At 41.3% G+C, this 21,382-nt stretch overlaps 1 protein-coding gene across 5 annotated transcripts in view; it reads left to right on the forward strand.

Moving 5' to 3' along the window:
• The window catches only part of KCNQ5 (potassium voltage-gated channel subfamily Q member 5), a gene marked incomplete at both ends in the record, with an annotated part of 602,709 nt that overhangs the window by 562,684 nt on the left and 18,643 nt on the right, over positions 1-21,382 (forward strand). For 4 of the 5 annotated variants that reach the window (XM_080699981.1, XM_080699983.1, XM_080699982.1 and 1 more), the window contains one exon: positions 13,423-13,531. The exons of the other annotated variant lie outside the window; for it this stretch is intronic. In XM_080699981.1, the coding sequence (XP_080556107.1) occupies positions 13,423-13,531 (109 nt within the window). The remainder of the gene's footprint in view (positions 1-13,422; positions 13,532-21,382) is intronic. 5 annotated transcript variants of the gene reach the window in all.

Raw genomic sequence — 21,382 nt, forward strand, 5'->3', positions numbered from 1 at the left:
CTATTTTATATTTTTTAATTTGGAAACAGGGTCTCTTAAGCCAGCAAGGCTGGCTCCGAACCAGCACAATCCTCCTGTCTCGCCTCCCAAGCACAGGGATTACAAGCATGCACCACCACGCCCGGCAGAAGAATATTTTTTAAAAGATAAAAAGTAAAAAAAAATTGTGCTGGGGATGTAGCTCAGAGGTAGAATGCCTTGGGTTCAATCATCAGTGCCACAAAAAAAAAAAAAAAGACCATCCTGATTTGTGTCCTCATTGCATGACAAAAGAGAATCAAGGCTGCTTTTCCTTGAAAGCCCTAAAATAAAAAAATACTGTGGACTTCCATCCCTCACTATCACAATCTTGGTTGCCTTTAAGTTCTGAAACTTAGAAAGATTTTCTTTTCCTTCATTCTGATTATTTTTCTATTTTTCATATGCTCTAGATCAAAAATATATATTATTAGAGGCCAAAGTATTGTGTCAGTTTAAGGTGGAGTACGTGCGTAGTGTCTGCAAGGCCCTGGATTCAGCACCAACCCTACTCCCAAAAAAGAGCGCATATTATTGTTATGGTGGAAAAACTCCTGAAAGTCTTTAAGGAATTTAAAAGAAATACATGTAATTTATAATCTCATGCCCTAGTACAGCTAATTTCACTTTTATACATTCTCATCAAGCTATTTTTCTTTTCACATATCATTGTACGTAATCAGCATGAATACTTAGTTTCATATCATAATTTAATTGCACATTTTTAATGTTTTCATATTATTGTATACTGTCTATATTTTTATAGCTGCATAATATACATTCATGGTCAAACACTATAATATATAATAATTTAGTTATCTGCCTTAGGACAATGAAAATTACATAACTATTTCTCTGCAGTAGGCAGCAATACAATAAACATTGCTGCATTAAGCTTTCTTTTCTTTTAGGAATTATTTTGTAAAGAAAAATTCTCCAGAATAAAATTATAAGATTGCTGATTATATACTTTTAAAGTTTATTATTGCTATAAAAGTCTGTTCCAGTTATCACTAGCAATGTCAAGGTATACCAAATTTCTTCCAATTTTGTGATTAGTAGTATTCTTTTACAAATTACATAACTATAAAGCCATGCTTTTAACATATATTTTTGTCTCTGATAAGATTGAATATATTTTCAGTCATTTTTTTTTGCTACTTGTAGTCTTTTAGATTAACTTATTTTTTTTTTCCTTTTAAGTTCTAGGGTTTGAATCCAAGGCCTCATGAATGCTAGGCTGAGCTATACCCTGAACCCTAGCTCCATATACTTTGTAGGTCTTTAACCTGTTACGTATAATATAGTCTTAGTATATATATATTGTCATACATACATACATATGATCCTAATACATATATGTATTTGTTTTTTACATATTTTATTTTATTTATATGTGGAACATATTGAAAATGGTGTAATTTAAATTGTGCTTTGTGCCCTCTCCCCCACCATTCCTCTTCCCCCCTCCCAATAAAGAGTGTCCAGGTTAACCATGCTATATTTATACTATTACACATATTCATATGTAGCTCCTCCATTGAACAACCTCAGCTTTCTTCCTCTCCTATCCTTCCATTCTAGTTTTGCTGAGGTTTCCCCTCTATCATCTGGAGTCCCTCTTGTATTACCACTGCTCCCTAGCTTGGACATATTAGGGAAAACAAATGTCCCTTCTCTTTCTGTGCTTGACTAATCTCGCTTAACATAATGTTCTCCAGTTCCTTCCATCTTCTTGCAAATGCTATTATTTTATTCTTTTTATAGCTGAATAGAATTCCATTGTGTGTATTTCCCATAATTTTGCAATCCAGTCATCTGTTGATGGAGATCTAGGTTGGTTCCATTTTTTGGCTATTACAAACTGTGCTGCTATGAACATGGGTATGCATATGTTAACGTAGTTATCTGATTTCAACCCCTTTGGAAAGATACCCAGGAGTGGTATAGCCGGATCAAATGGTGGATCTATTCCCAGTTTTCTAAGGAATCTCCACACTGATCTCCATAGTAGCTGAACTAGTTTGCACTCCCACCAACAGTGTAAAAGAGTTCCTCTTTTCCCACATCCTCGCCAGCAGTTGTTGTTGTTTGATTTCTTTATGCTTGCCACTCTGATTGGGGTTAGATGGAATCTCAGCGTAGTTTTGATTTGCATCTCCCTGATGGCTAGTGATGTTGAACATCTTTTCATGTATCTCTTGGCCATTTGTATCTCTTCTTTTGTGAAGGGTCTATTCAGTTCCGCTGCCCATTTCTTGATTGGGTTGTTTGTTTTGCTAGTGTAGAGTCTTTTGAGCTCTTTGTATATTCTGGATATTAGCCCCCTATCAGAGCGGTGGCTAGTAAAGATCTTCTCCCATTCTGTAGGCTTCCTCTTTAGGTTATTGATGGTTTCCTTTGATGAGAAGAAACTTTTAGTTTGAAGAGATCCCACTTATTAATTCTTGCTTTAATTTCCTGCTCCTTGGAAGTCTTATTGAGAAAGTTACTCCCTGTACCTATATGTTGGAGTGTAGACCCTATGCCTTTCTCTAATAACTTCACAGTCTCTGGTCTAATTTCTAAGTCTCTGATCCATCTCGAGTTGATTCCTGTGTATGGTGAGAAGTAAGGATTCAGTTCCAACTTTCTACAAATGGATAGCCAGTTCTCCCAGCACCATCTGTTGAAAAGGCTGTCTTTTCTCCAACGTATGAGTTTGGCCCCTTTGTCAAAGATCAGTTGACTATAGATGTGTGGGTTTGTTTCTGTATCTTCTATTCTGTTCCACTGGTCAGTCTGCCTATTGTTGTGCCAATACTATGCTGTTTTTACTACTATTTCTCTGTAGTATAATTTTAAGTCCGGAATTGTGATGCCTCCTGCCTGGTTACATATATGTATTTGTATTTATGGGACTTGTACCCAGGGACATTCTAGCCCTGAGCTACACCCCAGCCCTATTTTATTTCTTACTTTGAAACAAGGTCTCAGTAAGTTACAAAGCACTGGCCTGGAACCTTTGATCCTCCTGCCTCTGGCTCTGAAGTACTAGGATTCCAGATTGGAATCCGAGCTAAGCCTTTTTCATGTCTTACAATTTTTTTCTATTAAGCTTTTTTCCAGTGTTGTGATTTAGTTATTACAGGTAGTAAAAGTTTCTGTCTTCATGACCAAAGCTGTCAGCTCTCTCCCTTATAATTTCTTCTGTTGCCCCAAAACCTGAGGACATTATCATTTTCCACAGAAAGATAAAAACAAATATTTCTCCTAGGTTTTTGGACAATTTTATCTTATTTTGATCTGGGGAAATATAAACTAGTAATGACCCTTTAAAACAGAAAGAATGCCAAAGCCTAAAAGCCCTGTGATTTCAGATGGTGTTGGGATGGAAGACAGTAATTGGATTTCAGAAGTCTGAGGCCTTCAAGCCAAATTAAATATGGTGATTAGACTATCACGATAGAACTAGATTTGGTTGTTATTACCGATTTGTCAAGGGATTTTTTTTTTTTTTTTATCTCTTATGCTCTGACCATAGCCTGTTGTTGAGACGCCTATGTTGTCTCTGCAAAATATCCCAGTGGCACCCAGGAAAAGCGAGAGGAGCCAGGCCCCCGGTGCACCCGCTCCGGCCCCGGAGACAGAGGCCACGGTCTCCGACCTGCCTCAGTGGCCCTGCTGCGGCCGCTCTGGGTCCCTCAGGGCTCCAGCCTCTGCTTTCTCGTGTGGGTTGTGAGAGCACTCTGGTTTTGGCATTTTTCCACCTTCCAGGTGATTCTAATATACACCCAAGGTTAAACCCCACTGTAATCATTCAAAGAAATGCCAAAGGAATGTAACCTTTAAGAGGAGGTAACCAGGAGGAAGATCTAAAATACTGCCTGTTCTTCTTTCATAAACACCTGCATCTTGTTGAAAATTTTCCATAGAAACATGTTTTTTGGACACAGAAGTTTCCAGAATGTCTTTTTTTTTTTTTTACCATCTTTTCCCATCACCTAAGGGCAGAGTGGTTCTTTTCAAACACTATGAAAAGGAGTTACTTTTATTATTTTGTTTTGTTTTTGTTTGGTTTTTGGGGGCTTTTTTTTTTTTTTTTTTTTTTGGTGGTACTGAGGGTGGAACCCAGAGGCTTTCTACCTCCAGGCTATACTCCCAGACCTTTTTTTTAATATTTTATTTGGAAACAGTATCTCACTAAGTTGCTGAGAGCCTCACTAAGTAGCTGAGGCTGGCTTCAAACCCATGTGATCCTCCTGTCTCAGCCTCCCAAGCGCGGGGATTACAAGCGTGCGCCACCACACCCGGCTTTTTTTTTTTTTTTTTTTTTTCAGTACTGGGGATTGAACCTAGGGGCATCTTATCTCTGAGCTACACTCCCAGACCTGTTTTTTATTTTTCATTTTGGAACAGGGTCTCTTAAAGTTGTGGAGGGCCTCACTAAGTAGCTAAGGCTGGGCTTAAACTTGTGATACTCCTGTCTCAGCCTCCCAAGTGCTGGAATTACAAGCATGCGCCACCACACCTGGCTCCATTTTAATTTTTAATTCGTGATTTTCCAAAATGTAGAAGAACAACGTATTTGGAAACAAATCCGAGCCCTGCTTACTAGTGGGAAGCAGGGCTGGGCTGGAAGGCAGTGGTGAAGCCCCCGCCTAGTGCACACGAGGCCCTGGGTTGCATTCCCAGCACCACCAAACGAATGGGACAGAAAAGATTTGGAGATGAAAGATAATTGTCCTTTATGCTTCTTTTTCTCTCCCCCACCCTTCTTCCCCTCCCCGTGTCAAGCGCGGACCGCGAGTGGGGACAGATCCACCGGGAAGATCGCCCACAGGGCAGGGCTTTGGGGAGCGCCTTGGGCCACTGGCATTTTGCGTTCCTAGATTTTGTGCAGATCACTGCTCACATGAGCGTATGTTCCCTTAACCCACATCTCCCAAAATACCAGGGCAGAGAGCCAGGCATCTGGTTGGAGAGCAGAGAGCCGGCCTCCACTGAAAGTTGAGCCCCCGCCCAGGTGTGTTAGCATTTGTAAGAGAGAGTTTTAGGCTCCTAGGAATCCTGAAAAGACATTTAATGTGCTATGAACCTCACTGAAAAGAACATTGTTATCTCAAGATACTTGTGAAACAAAAAGATAGCATCTTCTCTACTTTTGTGGCTTTGAAATAAGGGGGGGGAATCCCTAATTCAGCCCCTGCCTTAACACAGGCCAGCAAAGATAGATCTTCTATTCATTTGCTCTAACAAAAACAAACCCACCGAAAGAAGCAGGGTAGAGTGTTTAATTTATGTCTTGGATAATCAAGTTATAAAGTGTTATAATAAAACTGCCTGATAAGATGTGCTTGAATATAATACAGCGGTGTCTGACGACTCTGCCCAGCCCTGTTCTCGTTCCTTCACGGTGCACAGACTGAGCGGGGAAGGGCAGGCAGCCAGGCCAGGAAGTGGCTGCCCGTTGGCTTTTGGATTCCCAGGTCCATTTACAGTCAGTGTGAACACAAGTTTCACTATCATCACTCTTTTCTGCTTGTTTCAACAGTACACACCTGCTGGGAAAAAAAAAAATAGTTTTGCGTTAACCTCACAATTAAAATTTTGCACCTGCTGGTTATCTGGCTGTTTAACCCTTCACAATCAAGTTATAGTCAGTGATGTCAGGCAGAGCCGCAGTCAGCATTTACTGCAGGATGGTCCTTGCCTGCATCCTCTCCAGTGCTCCAGATGGAACGCTTGCCAGTCCCTCCCACTGGAGCCGAGGCCAGGGAAAACAGTCCCACGCCTCTGCTTGGAAGGACACCATAGAACACTCACGTGAATTCCGCACTGGGAATCCTGATAATGTGTGTTATTTGACACTTCCCTGAGTGGCTATCATCTGGGCATCTCACGGGGTTCCACAGTGGCAGCCTGATGGCCTGGGCTCCGTCAGCCATCCAGCCTAAGTGGGAGCCCCTCTCTACCTTTCTTCCTGTGGAATCCACACTTGCACGAGCACGTAGCCATGGGAAGAAGGAAACACAGAAGGGAAGCCACGTGCCAACGAGAGACGATAGGACAAATCTGGACAAATCTGGAAGGGGAGGAGGTGCTGCTCAGGGCTGCTCCACACCCACCCGCACGGGGCTCAAATTCTGCTTTCATCGCTGGCTCGCCACGTGTCCTTGGCAGGTTCCTTAGCCTCCCACAGTGTGTAAAACAGGGCGTAATAATAGTACCTCTCTCATGGGGTTTTGTAGTGATTAATTAAAATTCACGGCACATAATTAGATTTATCTAAAAAGCTCTTTTTACTATTATTTTCATCCTCATTGTTACCTGAAGCAAAGAATCAGAAGCCATGATGAGGCGCTTTCCCAGATGTCCTAGTTTCCAGGCTGGCACAACAAATTGCCACAAATCAGGGGCTTCAAGCAACAGAATACATTGTCTCACCACTCAGGAGACAGAAGTCCAAAATCGAGGTGTTCCCAGGGTTGGCTCCTTCTGGAGAACATGCTTAGCTTCTGGGCTGGCCATCCTCGCTGTCACTTGGCTTACAGATGCGTCACTCCATTTTCTACTTCATCCTTTCTGTGTCCGTGTGTCTTCTCCTGTTCTGCCTCTTAGAAAGATAATTTCATTGCATTTCGAACCCACCCTAATCCTGTATTATTTCATCTTAACACTTACATTAATTGCAATTGCAAAGCCCTTATTCCAAATAAAGTCATATTCTGTTTTTCCAAGTGAATGTAAATTTGGAGATGACACCAATAATCCTCCTATAACAGCTAAGAGGAGGTTGAGATCAAATTAGAGGAAAAACCTATGAACAATTCCTGAAGGAATATCACCCAACCTTGGGCATGATGTTTATGGGCTAAATGGCTGCGTTTATGGCAATCAAGCCAAATGGGCCAGCCGCCCTCTGGGACATCACAGAGTCAGAACCAACTGCCTAAGAGTTAGTTAGGTACTCTCATTTAAGCTGTCAAACTTCCCTAGAGAAAGGTTAAAGGTACCCAAAGGTGGGCTCATCAGGCGACGCAGGTAGTGAGTCTTTGCCCTGTCTCTCCTAACATGTGTGTCACTATGGAACCCTGAACTCATTTTGACACCGGTTGGTGAAGTGCGAGTGTAAGGGCTCTGGAGCCTCCAGGACCTGATGGTAAAATATGATGCTCTGCAACTTATTAACTTCTAGCACCTTCAAGGTCTCAGACAAGGTCCTTAGCTTCTCTGAGCCTCTTTCTGCATAATACCACCTCCAACTCGTAGAATTGCTCTAAGTATGAAAACTAACATATTCAGAAGGGCTGGCAAAAATTTCAGTGAGAGATTGCTATTTGCCTTGGTCATATGAGCTGCTGTAACAAAATACTTGAGGCTGAGTAAGTTATAAAGAGCAGAAATATATTTCTTACCATTCTGGAGGCTAAAAGCCTAAGATCAAGACACCAGCAGTTTACATGTCTGCTGAGGGGTAGGGATCTGCTTCCAAGATGGGGCCTTGTTGCTACTTCTCCAGAGAGACCACAGCTGGTGTCCTCACACAGAAGAGAAGAGCAAAAGGGTCTCACTAGTTCCCTCCAGCCCCTTTTAAAGACTGCTAATCTTACTCATGAAGACTTTGCCCTCTTGACCAGATCGCCTCTCAAAGGTGATTAATACCCACCTCTGAATACTGTCACACTGGTGATTAAGTTTTAACATAAGAATGTCAAGGGACAAATCTAGACGCCATCCTAATCACTGTCATTGTGAGGTGGTAGTTCCGTCTCTCCCCTTACCAAGGGACTCTGAAGAAGAAATCTGAGACCCATCTGTAATAGCCCATCATCTCTTCCCCACTAGAAACAAAGCAAGGGGAGTAAACACACAGGAAACATTAGTGAGACCAGATGACACGCCAGCCACATTCCAAACACAAGCACTCAGTGAGTGAAACTCCAACAGCTTTTTGGATTTGGGATACAACCAGGACAGCCCATGATCTCTGCCCTTCGTGGCTTACCAAGTGGACCCTGCTCAGCACAAAAGCAACACAAAGCAGAGTTGGCCCTGTAGTGTACATCAACATTTTAGAGGCTTGACCACAAAAAAATGGCATTTAGAAGCCACATAATCCATCTCCCATGAGTGCATTTCTATGATTCCATTTACTTTCATATTACTAAGAAATAAAAAAATATAATGTTATACATGTTCATTGTAGAAATTTTTAAAAATACAGCCAGGAAAAAAAGAATAAAATCATTCTTAAATATACATATATATATTAATATACATATATATGTATATTTAAGAATGATTTATATATAAATATATATAAATATATATTTAATATATAAATATATAATGTATAGTATATATTTATAATATATAAATATAAATATACATTTAATATATATTATATAATATATATTTAATATATAAAAATATATAATATATATAAGGATTTTTTTCTTTAATAATATAGCATCAGCTAGACGTTACACATAGGATGCTCGGCCCAGGGTTCGCCAAGCAGAGACCCTCGGTGATGAGCAGGCGGGCCATCAAAGCGAGGATGCAAGGATGCAGGCTCAGCTTCCTCAGTGGCTGGCGCTGTCCGTTTTGGCTGGTGCTGGTCCCCTGTGCATTTTGAAGTCCCGAGCAGCTACACGAAAGACCTGCGGGTGGCTCACAGAAGATTGTCTGACTACTATCCTCTATGGTTGCCCGATCAGGATTTCTAGGAATCGCCCTTTTAAATGTACAAGTCCCGCTTAGATCCCAAGCATTACATGACCACCGGAGATGGGCCCAGACCTTGGTACAAATCCTGGGGGAAGCGAAAAAATCCTCGCCATCTATTTCTGGAATGCAATCCAGGTCCTGGAATCCTGAGTTGGGCATTACTTAAAACTAGTGCTGCCGGGCGTGGTGGCGCACACTTCTTATCCCAGCATTTGGGAGGCTGAGACTGGAGGATCGCGGTTCCCGGACAGCCTCAGCTACTTAGTGAGGCCTTCCGCAATTTAGTGAGACCCTGTTTCAAAATAAAGAAGAAAAAACAGGGCAGGGAGTGTAAATCAGAGATCAAATTCCCCTGAGTTCCATCCCCGGACCCATAAAAAAAAAAAATTAAAAATAAATTTAAAAAAAAAAACTAGTGCCAAAGTGCCCTTGAAAGTGACAGAACTTTTATTTCACATTTGGAATTCCTAGGGAAAAACAAGGGTAGACAACTAGAAGTGGTCCACTGTGGTGTGTGTGTGTGTGTGTGTGTGTGTGTGTGTGTGTGTGTGTGTGCACGCGCGCGCGAGCGTGCACACGTGTGTATCTTTCTGGGGATTAAACATAGGGGCACTTTACCTCTGAGCTATACCCTCTGTGACTTTTTTTTTCTTTTGGTGGTACTGGGGGTGGAACCCAGGGCCTTTTCTACCTCCAAGCTATACTCCCAGACCTATTTTATACTTTATTTGGAAACAGGGTCTCACTAAGTTGCTGAGAGCCTCACTCAGTAGCTGAGGCTGGCTTTGAACCTGTGCAATCCTCCTGTCTCAACCTCCCAAGCGCAGGGATTACAAGCGTGCGCCACCACGCCTGGCTACCCACTGTGATTTTTTGTTTGTTTGTTTGTTTGTTTGTTTTGGTGGTACTGGGGTTCCTGAAAGCCCTTCTACCTCTGGACTACACTCCCAGACCTACTTTATATATTTTTTTATTTTTGGAAACAGAGTCTCTTAAGTGAGCAGGGCTGGCTGTGAACCAGCACGATCCTCCTGTCTCCGACTCCCAAGCGCAGGGATTACAAGCGTGCGCCACCACATCCAGCCCCAATGTGACTTTTTAAAAATGGATCGTGATAACTGTGAGCTACCACAACCATCGTTACAGAGTCACACATATTTTTTGAGAACTTGAGGATAGAAGCACTTCCTTGGCCAGCAGGTATTCCTTTAAAAGTAGTTGGAATCTTCCCAATTAAAGGTGAAAGAGATGCACTTGAGAAATTCTCCATGATATATATGCTCGTGATCCTGTAACAGACTTGGATAAGTCTAACTAAATATGTTTATCAGTGAAAAAGAATACCAGCAACTCATGGCAAATCCCAGAAATCCACACCTTTATCAAGTATTAAGTGTGCTCTGGCACGTAGCTTGTGAAATTAAGTCTCTGCACATGGAGCTTTGTACGCCATTTGATATATTTACCCAAGACGGACAGATGGAAAAGCCAGTGCTTAGGGAATCATTAGAACCAGTATAACAAGCCGGGCGTGGTGGCGCACGCTTGTAATCCCCGCACTTGGGAGGCTGAGTCAGGAGGATCACATGGGTTCGAAGCCAGCCTCAGCTACTTAGTGAGACCCTGTTTCCAAATAAACTATAAAATAGGTCTGGGAGTATAGTCCAGAGGTAGAAAGCCCCTGGGTTCCACCCCCAGTACCACCAAAAGAAAAAAAAGAACCAGTACAACAAAAACTGTATTTTATTCAAATGACTCCTCATAGAAATTTATTTATAGAAAACTTAACTCCTATTGACTATAATGTATTTTTTCACATGTTAAAACAGTGTTTGGGGAAGCACAAGGCTAGGATACCATTTACATTCACTGGGTCCAGTTGATGCCAAGCATATATTGGTGTGATCAAGAAAACATGCAAAAGCAAAAATAACTGAAGAGTTTAGACGCCTCTTTGAAACAATAGTGTTCAAATGATCACCCCTGTGAGTGGCTCTAAGAGGACTGCACGGAGACACGGCTGGGCAGGACCTGAGCTGGCAGGGCACCAGCTGCAGCCGCTGATTCACTGAAATCTCCATACAGTGAACAAGGGTCACCTCCTTTCAGCAGAAGACAGCCGTTCTTGTTCAGTGCAGACGAGGCAAGTCATTTCCTCTGCAGTTGATACCATTGATAATGTTAGGTAAAACGGTCGCTATCTCATTCACAACTAGATAAAATAAAAAACTTCATTTAATTGGGGATATAGGGCAAAGGGTGTAGCTTAGTGATAGAGCTTATTATGTTCAAGGCCCTGGGCTTAAGCCCCAGCACCAGAAAACAAATATCTGTCTACTGGAATACTAGTAGTTGTGAGGTATTACTGAATGAAATTTAGTAATCTAAACATTCTGCATTCGCATTTGCTGGGTTTTGCACCCCGTTTAAGGGCAAAAGAGTTTGTACGTTACTAAGCTTAGAAAGTAAATTAAACTAATTTAAGTGGTTTGTTTTACCATTCTGTTTGCTGAAGTATGTTATCAAGTACTACGGAATTATCAAATTCTATAAAAGGATTATTTAAATTTTAATAGGATTTAAACTTTTTTAGAAATTAAAATATTTTATAGATGGGCAAATAAGATGGCCTGAGGGGGATGGGAGAAGGGAAGAGGGAAATTCTCTAATGTACATGATGTACGTTAACAAACACATCAGTCAATCTCTAAGCTAAACATGAGAAGGAGGGAGTGGGGAGGAAATGGGGTGGGAATTGGGTAAGGGCTGACGGTGACGTGTGCATGTATGCCTCTACCATCTTGTACTCCATTAAGATGTATGACTACAATGTACCAATAAAAAATTAAAATATTTAAGTAAAAAATAACAATATAGCATATAGAAAGCCATATTTTACACAATTAGTAGGTACTAATAGTTATAATAAAAACAACATATTGTGACATTTTTCCAATCATTAGCTTTCAAAATCCCTTTTAACAGCTTCCCAGTACTTCACTATATAAACCTACTGTTATAGTTTGAATATAAAATGTGCCCCAGAAAAGCTCATATATTGTCACTGCAAAAATGTTTAGCGGTGAAATAATTGCATCAGTATTCTAATCTCTTCAGTGGACACAATGATCGAATAATAATTTGAGTGGATTTACTGGGTGGTAACATAGGCAGGCAGGCTGCTGGAAGAGGCAGGTCCCTGGGACGTGGCCCTGGGGACTGTACCAGTCCTTTCCTCTGGCTCGCTCTCAGCTTCTCAGCTGTCCTAAGCAGCTTTCCTCTGCCACGATGCTCCTGCCTTGGAGCCAGATGACCATGGACTGAGCCTCTGAAACCGTGAGCCAAATAAACCTTCCCTCCTCTAAGTTGTTCTCACCAGGCAGAGCGATGAAAAGAGAACTAAAACACCTACCGGTGTTTACTTACCCACCCCTCATTACAGGAATTTCAACTTGTTTTCAATATTTTGTTACTGAAAAAAGAAAAAAAGATGCAGCCAAGCATGGTGGCACACGTTTGTAATCCCAGGATTTGGGAGGATAAGACGGAAGGATCACAGGTGGAGGCCTTCAGCAATTTAGTGAGACCCATTTCAAAATAAAAAGTAATAAAATAGGGCTAGGGATGTAGTTAAGATGTAGAATGTCCCTGTGTTCAATTCCCAACACACACACACACACACACACACACACACACACACACACAGATGTGAAAATACAAGTATATCTGTTATTAATTACATAAACTCTTAATGGTTTAGTGTTTATTATAACCCTTCTCCTTTTCCAAATGTTGCAATGAACCCAAAAATAAATTTGCTTGCCTTCATAAAAATAAACAGTAGTTAACAGTGAACATAACCAAAATATCACCTTCTCTGCAGAGTTCTACCTTTCTATTTTTAGTTCACTGGGTGAAGATTTTTTAAATGCTGGGATAAAATTTCATCCTCAGAACCCTTATTACTTAAAATAATAATTATGCTCCCTTGATCTTTTAGAAAATATCAAATACCTAGAAAGGAATTAATGTTCTAGCATTAGGACTGCAATGATTTCAAAACTGCTATTCAAACCGCATATGAGAATTATTCTTTACTAAGTAAAATAAAGACAAAGTCTGAAACACGCACAAATAAATAAATAAGCTTGCTTGGCTTATAGAAAACTTGTTTTCTTATCCAGTCTGAAAATCTGCTCTTGGCTTTGGCGGTATCATCTTAAGCCAGCTCTCCTGGGCCAGCGCCGCCTGTGTCCAGTAACTAATAAGTAGTCAGCATTCTTGGGTCTGGCTGCTCCACTCACTTGTTAGGGCGCAGGGCTAATGGGGTCAGTGTCATGGGCCAGTTTGTTAAGAGTCCAAAGCCTGCTTCCCTAACTCCAAACAGCTGTCACTTAAACTCTAGTTCTTAGTTTCCAAGGAACTCGGCAAAAGAGCACGGATGGATCTACCACTACGTCACCAATACGTCATCCCCATGGAGCACAGCTCAGAGAAGCATTCATGTCGAAAATTCACATGAAACCGGCGAGGTTGTAGGAGAGAGAATAACATCTGGGAACCGAACGGCCGGCCCTCCACATGTGCTAGTGCTCAGGCTCCATTTGAGGGCCCCGCTGTGCCTATGGGAGGCAAGTTCAGCAGCGTGTCGTCAATTGCTGCTTCTGGTGTTGACTGGTGTCTCTCTTACAGCTGACACTGCACTTGGCACTGATGACGTGTATGATGAGAAGGGATGCCAGTGTGACGTATCAGTAGAAGACCTCACCCCACCACTTAAAACCGTCATTAGAGCTATCAGGTTGGTAAACATCTTCAACAAAATGATTCCGAGACGTACTTCTGATTATTTGAATTACTACGTTGCTGAGTTCTTTTTCTAGCAGATAAATCACCTGGAATGACTACCTTCCCCTTTTCTGTTTATCCACATGCCTATTAAAGTATGAAATATTTCTTCTTCATACGCATTTCTACTGTGGTTCAACACAAAATACCACACCCTCCACAGAAAGGACGGTGCAGGCTGGGTGTGGTGGCGCACGCTTGTAATCCCAGCATTTGGGAGGCTGAGACAGGAGGATTGCGCAGGTTCGAAGCCAGCCTCAGCTACTTAAATGAGGCCCTTTGCAACTCAATGAGACCCTGTTTCAAAATAAAGAATAAAAAATACATGGAAGAGCTACATTTGAATATGTGTAAAAGCATGAATGTAGCATGGTCAGCCTGGACACTCCTTGTTTGGGAAATGGGGGGAGGAGGCACCAAGCACTGTCTGAATGTATGCCATTTTTATGATCCACATAAAATAAACAAATAAATAGAATAAAAAATAAGGCTGGGGATGTAGCTTGGAGGTAGAATGCCCCTAGGTTCCATCCCCAGTACCGTAAAAAAAAAAAAAAAAAAGGTGCAATTTGAAAAGCCAGGGCATACTAGAGAGTGTTTGTTTGCTTGCTTTGTTTGCAGTACTGGGAATGGAACCCAGGGCATTCTACCTCTGAGCTACACCCCCTGCCCTATTTTTTATTCTTTATTTTGAAACCGGGTCTCACTGAGTTGCAGAGGGCCTCGCTAAGTAGCTGAGGCTGTCTGCAAACCACAGTCTTCCAGTCTCAGCCTCCCAGATGCTGGGATCACAAGCGCGCGCCACCACGCCCGGCTAATACTGGAGAGTTTACATGAGAAATGTCAGGCTGTATATTGTTACTTTAAGGACATGTAGCTTATTGATGTGATGGTATATTTTTAACTATTTTATGATTTCAAGCTCCAATCTGCATTCCGAGTTTTGCTATCAGAGATGAAGCCCTCTAGGTTACTTAGCCTCCAGGTTATAGAGGTTGAATTCTGAAAACAAGAAACCCAAAGTACGTTGCAGTGATTCTGCCTTCTGAAATATAATTGGATATTTTTAAAGATATTATTGAATTTAAATGCATTTTAATACAAGCGTATGTCTTGAGATTTAAAGTGCAAGCAAGTACTATGGTAAGCTGGGCTACAAACTTGTAATTGGTGTGTGTGTGTGTGTGTGTGTGTGTGTGTGTGTTACTGGAGATTGAACCCAGGAGCATTCTACCTCTGAGCTATATCCAATCCCTATTTTATTTTTTATTGTGAAATAGGGTTTCATTAAATTGCTGAGAGTTTTACTGAGTTGCTGAAGCTGGCCTTGACTCTGAGATGCTCCTGTGTCAGCCTCCCAGGCACGGGGATTATAAACATGCACCACCATGCCCGGTTTAAAAATTTGTAATTAAGCCGGGCGTGGTGACGCACGCTTGTAATCCCCGCGCTTGGGAGGCAGAGACAGGAGGATCGCGCAGGTTCGAAGCCAGCCGCGCGCGCTGGCTTAGGAGACCCTGTTTCTAAATAAAAATATAAAATATAAAAATAGGTCTGGGAGTGTAGCCCAGAGGTAGAAGGGCTTCCAGGAACCCCAGTACCACCAAAAAAAAAATTTATAATTATTAATGGCTAGTTATACTATGCTTCACTTATTGATGAAAAAGAGCTAAGAATACCCAAAGCAACTTACATTTATATTCCAGAATCCTGTGTCCTTCACAAAAATAAAAAATTCAAGATGCAGACTAACTGAATTGCTGCATGCCCAGTCTGCCTCGTTTAATACCTTCGAGGGGACTTCTGTCTGTAAAGGAATGTTAAGTGACTGTGTTGAAAAAACATAAAAACTCAGATCTTTTTGGCACTTTCTGCATCTTACCAAAAAGCCAAAGGAAGGCTTAAAATACCCAAACCAATTTAGCTATTCAAATGCTTGGTTGATGAGGTCTACTTTTTATTTGATCATTTAGCATCATGTTAGACGTGGCTTTACTCTACGGTTGGAAGTCACTAGGAAAGTAGAAATGAGTTTAAAATGTTAGCAAATGTTAGCCAGGTGTGATGGCTCATGCCTGTAATCCCAATAGTTGGGAGGCTGAGATGGGAGGATCCCAGGTACGAAGCCAGCCTCAGCAACTGAGTGAGGTGTCAGTAACTTACTGAGGACCTGTTTCTAAATAAAAAATAGGATTGGGGTATAGCTTGAAGGTAGAATGCTCCTACTTTCAGTTCCCAACAACAACAACACACACGCGCACACACACACACACACACACACACACACACACACACACACACACACTTACATTGCAAATGTTTTTAGGGACAAAGAAAAGCATGATATAGTGAAAAATATATATGTATATTCATTCCAGAAGATGTTTAACCGATCTATAACAGCAACCTAGGAAGAAGCAAAGTCTAGTTATTTCCCAGTGGAACATCCACCAGCAGTCCCTACAAGGAGAGTTTAGACTTTCCCATTTGATCCAAAAAGGCTCAGAATATGCCTCTTCCCTCATCATAATTGTTAATAATACTCCTTGTGCTTCTCAAAGTACTCCAGTTTGGCTGACCAATGACGTGGTCACCCCACCACCGGGGAACCCAGGAACCTTACACCCAGGAAACCCAGAATATGTGATGAAATAATGCCTGAAGACTTCGTTTGGAAAAGATGGAGAGGATGTAAAAGTGCATGGCCCAGTACAGTAGCCGCAGGCCACCCAAAGCTATATAAGTTTTAATTAACTAAAGTTATACAATTTAAAATTTAAAGTAATACAATTTAAATTTAAAATTTAAAGTAATACAATTTAAAATTCAGTTGATACATAGTACAATCCACATTTCAACTGCTCAATAGCCACAGGTGGCTAGTGGCTACTCTACGGGACAAAGAAAATAGGAACGTTCCCATCATCACAGAAAGTTCTACTGGACATTGCCGCTCTAGAAGTCACCTTGGGATTCTTGGCATGCATTGATTTTATCTATCAGACTCTAATATTGAAAGTGGGGTGATTCGGTTCACAAATTAATCTGACTTGCAACAGGCACAGAAAATTTTATCTAGAAGAAGCAGATTAGGTTTCCTAAAAGTCGTATTTAACCTCGTTTGTGTCATTTCCCAGGACCTTCTGAGGCTTTCTGCTTTTGCTTTACAACCTATAAAATGGATTGCAAGCTGCAAGAAAGAAAATGAAATCGTTTTATTCTGCTAGCTAAGCACTTTAGCAACAGTTTTAAGATTTGCTTTGCCATACCTTCGTATTGAAACCTGACAGATTTTTGTAAAGTCCTTTGAGGAATTCCCTTGATTTTCAGCATTCTTCCTTGGTCCTTATCTTAAAGTTAACTTGATAATTTACGTGTCTATCCTTTTTTGTGGATTCAGAAGTTTTCTGCAAACTACTTTTTAACTCCTGAAGGGGATGTTTTTCTTCCCTGTGTTCTGATTCTGCTTAGTGGGGTGGGTATTTTTTAATCACTTCCAAGTTCCATTTAAAATTATTGGATTCTCATAGCCAGTGAGGGGCACACTTGTAATCCCAGTATCTGGGAAGCTGACACAGGAGGATCACAGGTTTGTAGCCAGCCTCAAGTACTTAGTGAGGCTTTCTGCCCTCTGCAACTTATAGAGACCCTGTTTAAAAATAAATAATAGCCGGGCGTGGTGGCGCACGCTTGTAATCCCTGCGCTTGGGAGGCGGAGACAGGAGGATCTCGCTGATTCGAAGCCAGCCTAGCTGGCTTGAGAGACCCTGTTTCCAAAAAAATATATATATAATAGGTCTGGGAGTGTAGCCCGAAGGTAGAAGGGTTTCCAGGAACTCCAGTACCACCAAATAAATAAATAAATAAATAAATAAATAAATAAATAAATAAATAGGGCTGGGGTGTAGTGTGGAAGTAGAACGTCCCTGGGTTTAATGCCCAGTCTCTCTCTCTCTCTCTCTCTCTCTCTCTCTCTCTCTCTCTCTCTCTCTCTCTCTCTCTCTCTCTCTCTCTCTTCACACACACACACACACACACACACACACACACATACACACACAGAGAAAAAATTACTGCATTCTGCCAGGTGGGGTAGTGCACACCTGTGATCCCAGCAACTCAGGAGACTGAAGGAGAAGGATCCCAAGTTTTAAGTCAGCCTGGACAACTTAGCAAGACCCTGTTTCAAAATAAAAAACAAAAAAGATTGGGAATGTAACTCAGTAGTAGAGCACCCCTGATTTCAATCGCCTATATTGCAAAAAGGACAGAAGGAAAGAGAGAAGGAGGAAGAAAGGGAGGGACAGAAGGAGGGAAGGGGAGGAGAGGAAGGAAGGAAGGCTGTCTATTGGAGTCTATAAAATACAGTGGCTACACTAAAGAGTTTAATAACTTAATTGAAAATCCCTCACTCATTAAGCTGGGCGTGGTGACCCACGCTTGTAATCCCAGCATTCGGGAGGCTGAGACCTGAGGATCATGGTTCTCAGACAGCCTCAGCTACTTAGTGAGGCCCTCTGCAACTCAGTGAGACCCCATTTCAAAATAAAGAATTTTTAAAAAATAGGGCAGGGGGTTGAATACCCCTGGGTTCCATCCTCAGACCCGCAATAAAAAAAAAAAAAAGTCCCTCACTCATGGTAGTGCTTACTTCTAAATTTGCATGTTGCGTAATTTAAAAACCATCCAATGCAACGAGCAGTTCTAAAAATAAGTTGCAGGTATAAATAGTGCCTCGGTTTTATATAAAAGTGTCCTTTGCCTTGGAAGTTTAATTACATAAATAAGTTCAACAGCAGTTGACTGAAAGATTTTTTACTAGAAAATAAGATGCCTACCACTTGCAAAACACCTAAAATAGTATCATATGTAATATAAATATACATTATAAAATATAATATTAATATATATTACTGATAAAATAGCAAATTTGTTTTGGTATTTTTTTTTTTGAGGGCTCGGGATGAAACCCAGGAGTATTCTACTTCTGAGCTATACCCCCAGTCCTATTTTTTATTCTTTATTTTGAAACAGAGTCTCACTGAGTTGCAAAGGGCCTCACTAAGTAGCTGAAGCTGGCCGCAAACTCCGATCCTCCTGTCTCAGCCTCCCGAAGGCTGGGATGACAAGCGTGCAGCACCGGGCCTGGCTTCTTGTTATTTTTTTATGGCTAGAATATACATATGAATACTTGAAAGTGCTTTTTGTATTACAATAGCTCTTACAATAATATTTTTTCCTAAGAGACAAATTAAAACTAAAATGTAAAATAGGAAATATGTGTTCTACCACAAGAGGACAGTGTAGAAAATAATATTACGAAGTTCACAAAAAACAAAGTAGAAATTCTTTTTTTGTTTTTTTCCTTGCGTGTCTGAGGATGGAACCCAGGGGCATTTGACCTCCGAGCTACACCCCCTGCCCTATTTTTTATTCTTTATTTTGAAATAGGGTCTCACTAAGTTGCAGAGGGCCTCACTAAGTAGCTGAGGCTGTCCGCAAACCGCGATCCTCCGGTCTCAGCCTCCCAAATACTGGGATTACAAGCGTGCGCCACCACGCCCGGCTGAAATTCTTCTTTTTAGATACTGATAGTATTAAGTATCTGCCATTTTCTACATACCTCTGAGATTAAAAATTCTCAGGCTGTGAGATGATTAAGACCACTCTGAATTTGTCTGGATTCAATTATCCAAATGCACTTTCAGACTTTTTTAAATGAATGATGATTCTTTTCATAGTACAAAATGAACAATGACTATTCTTAGACTGTTTCCAAAATATGTCTTGTACTCAAAAAAAAACTTAGTTTTGTATATTGGCCTCTAGAATTTTCACAGGTTTCCCTCAAAATAGTAGTCATGGAAATACCTGAATTTTCTGGAATGTTTTCAAACTCATCTCCAAGAGTGAAGATTGCACTCATTTAAAAAAAAAAAAAAAAATAGGAGCCGGGCGGGCGTGATAATCTCAGTACTTGGGAGGCTGAGACGGGAGGATCACGGGCTTGAGACCAGCCTCAGCTATTTAGTGATGCCCTCTGCGACTTAATGAGATCCTGTTTCAAAATAAAGAATAAAAAATAGGGCTGGTGTGTAGTTCAGAGATAGAATGCCTTTGGGTTCAATCCCTAGTACTGCAACCAAAAAGAGGGCTTGATAACTTGTTAAAGATTCAGATCAAGCAATTTTAAGTTTATTTTCATCCATTCATGGAAATCTGTTCCTAAATCAAAAGATAAAATTAGCAGGAAAATAAAATAAATAAATAAAATTGGTAAGCTGTGGAGCATTCCCCACATTCACTTTTTCCTGTCTTGGGGTAAGGCAGTAGTTTTCTGTCACTGAAAACTGTTGACCATAAATGGCCCGGCTGTGGTCTTTCAAAATGTGGAGCCTCTGGTTATTTGGAAATAACTGAATTCTCTGAAGAGGCTGACTGACTCTTACTCTTCACGCTATTTCTTGGTGTCATAGCCACTATATAAGTATAAATTAGGACAAATTTCACACAGAAAATTAATATCTTTTTAATCTGAAATAACAAATGTTTGAATGTCATATTCAATACAACTGAAATCTTTATATAAGAATCTGAGAATGATCATTTTTGAAAATACAAAAGAAAGTGTGTAACTTCTTTTCCTGTGTTGAACTGACTGGGTAAATTCTCAGGTAACTACACCAAAGCAGCATGTCAGTACTATTTGAAGAATTGAGGATTCGCCGGGCGGGAGGGGACGCGATACATTTCTGCAGTATTGAAGTGAGGGGGCCCAGTGGGGCTGAGCAGGCAGGTGGGCCTTTAGATCTGAAGCCCAAGAGAAAAGTGTGAAATGGGGACAGATTTAGTATTCATCAGCACAGAAATAAATGGCTCACAGAAGTCTCACCCCAGGAAGTAAAAAGAGAAGGCAGCCTACACAGAATTCTAAGACCCACACGTGCGTAAGGGGCCACAAAGGGGACTGAGCTCTGAGGGAGACGACCCAAAGCAGGCAGACAGGTGGACATCCCGAGGGGCGGTGGGGAACAGCCGGACGAGGGGCCGAGTGTGTTAGGTGCCCCTGGGAGATGCAGGAAGGTGTAGACAAGGAAGGTCCTTTGAAAGTGGCCACGAGGAAGTCATCAGGACTTTGGAGAAACACTCAGAAGATGGGAAAAGATTGGGAACCGGACAACAAACAGAACACGTTTTGAAATTAGCAGTATCTTTCATCTAATATGAATATAAATAAGCGGCAAGAATTTTTTAGGCAGTTTTCCAAAAAAGCTCATCATCCACTCTTCCAAAATAGCTCAGATCTGATGTGTGAGCCGAAGGACTCATGGCAGGGCAGAGCCTCTGAGGTGCAGGCACAGACCAGCCGCCTGCCACCCTGGGCGGGCGGTAGGTCTCCCAGCTTCTCGCCCTTTTCTTCCCGTTCTGAAAGGAGGTGTGGGGCAGGGGGCGGGAGATTCTCTCCACCTGTCTGTCAAATGCCATCGTAACTCTGAGTCCTTCTTCAATCTCACTTTATGCTTGAGACAGGAGTCCTCCACAAACAGAGATGAGCTACATGTCTGCCATTGTGGGTTTTTGTTAAATCTACAAGCTGTTTAAGCATCACCAGTTCTTAATTTTGCTGATGGCGTCTTTGATATTTTAGCAGAGGTGATGAGTCTTTGCAGATCACTATTAAGACATTTTTGACAGCCAAGTGTTTGACATGGCACCGCAAAGGGCGCCACTAGAAGGACATTTTATGGATCATTTAGCACATATTTTTAAATCAGATTATATATTCCCTGGGAGATTCTTTTTG

The sequence above is a fragment of the Muscardinus avellanarius genome, assembly GCF_963383645.1.
Source record: "Muscardinus avellanarius genome assembly, chromosome: 8".
NCBI classification, from domain to species: domain Eukaryota; kingdom Metazoa; phylum Chordata; class Mammalia; order Rodentia; family Gliridae; genus Muscardinus; species Muscardinus avellanarius.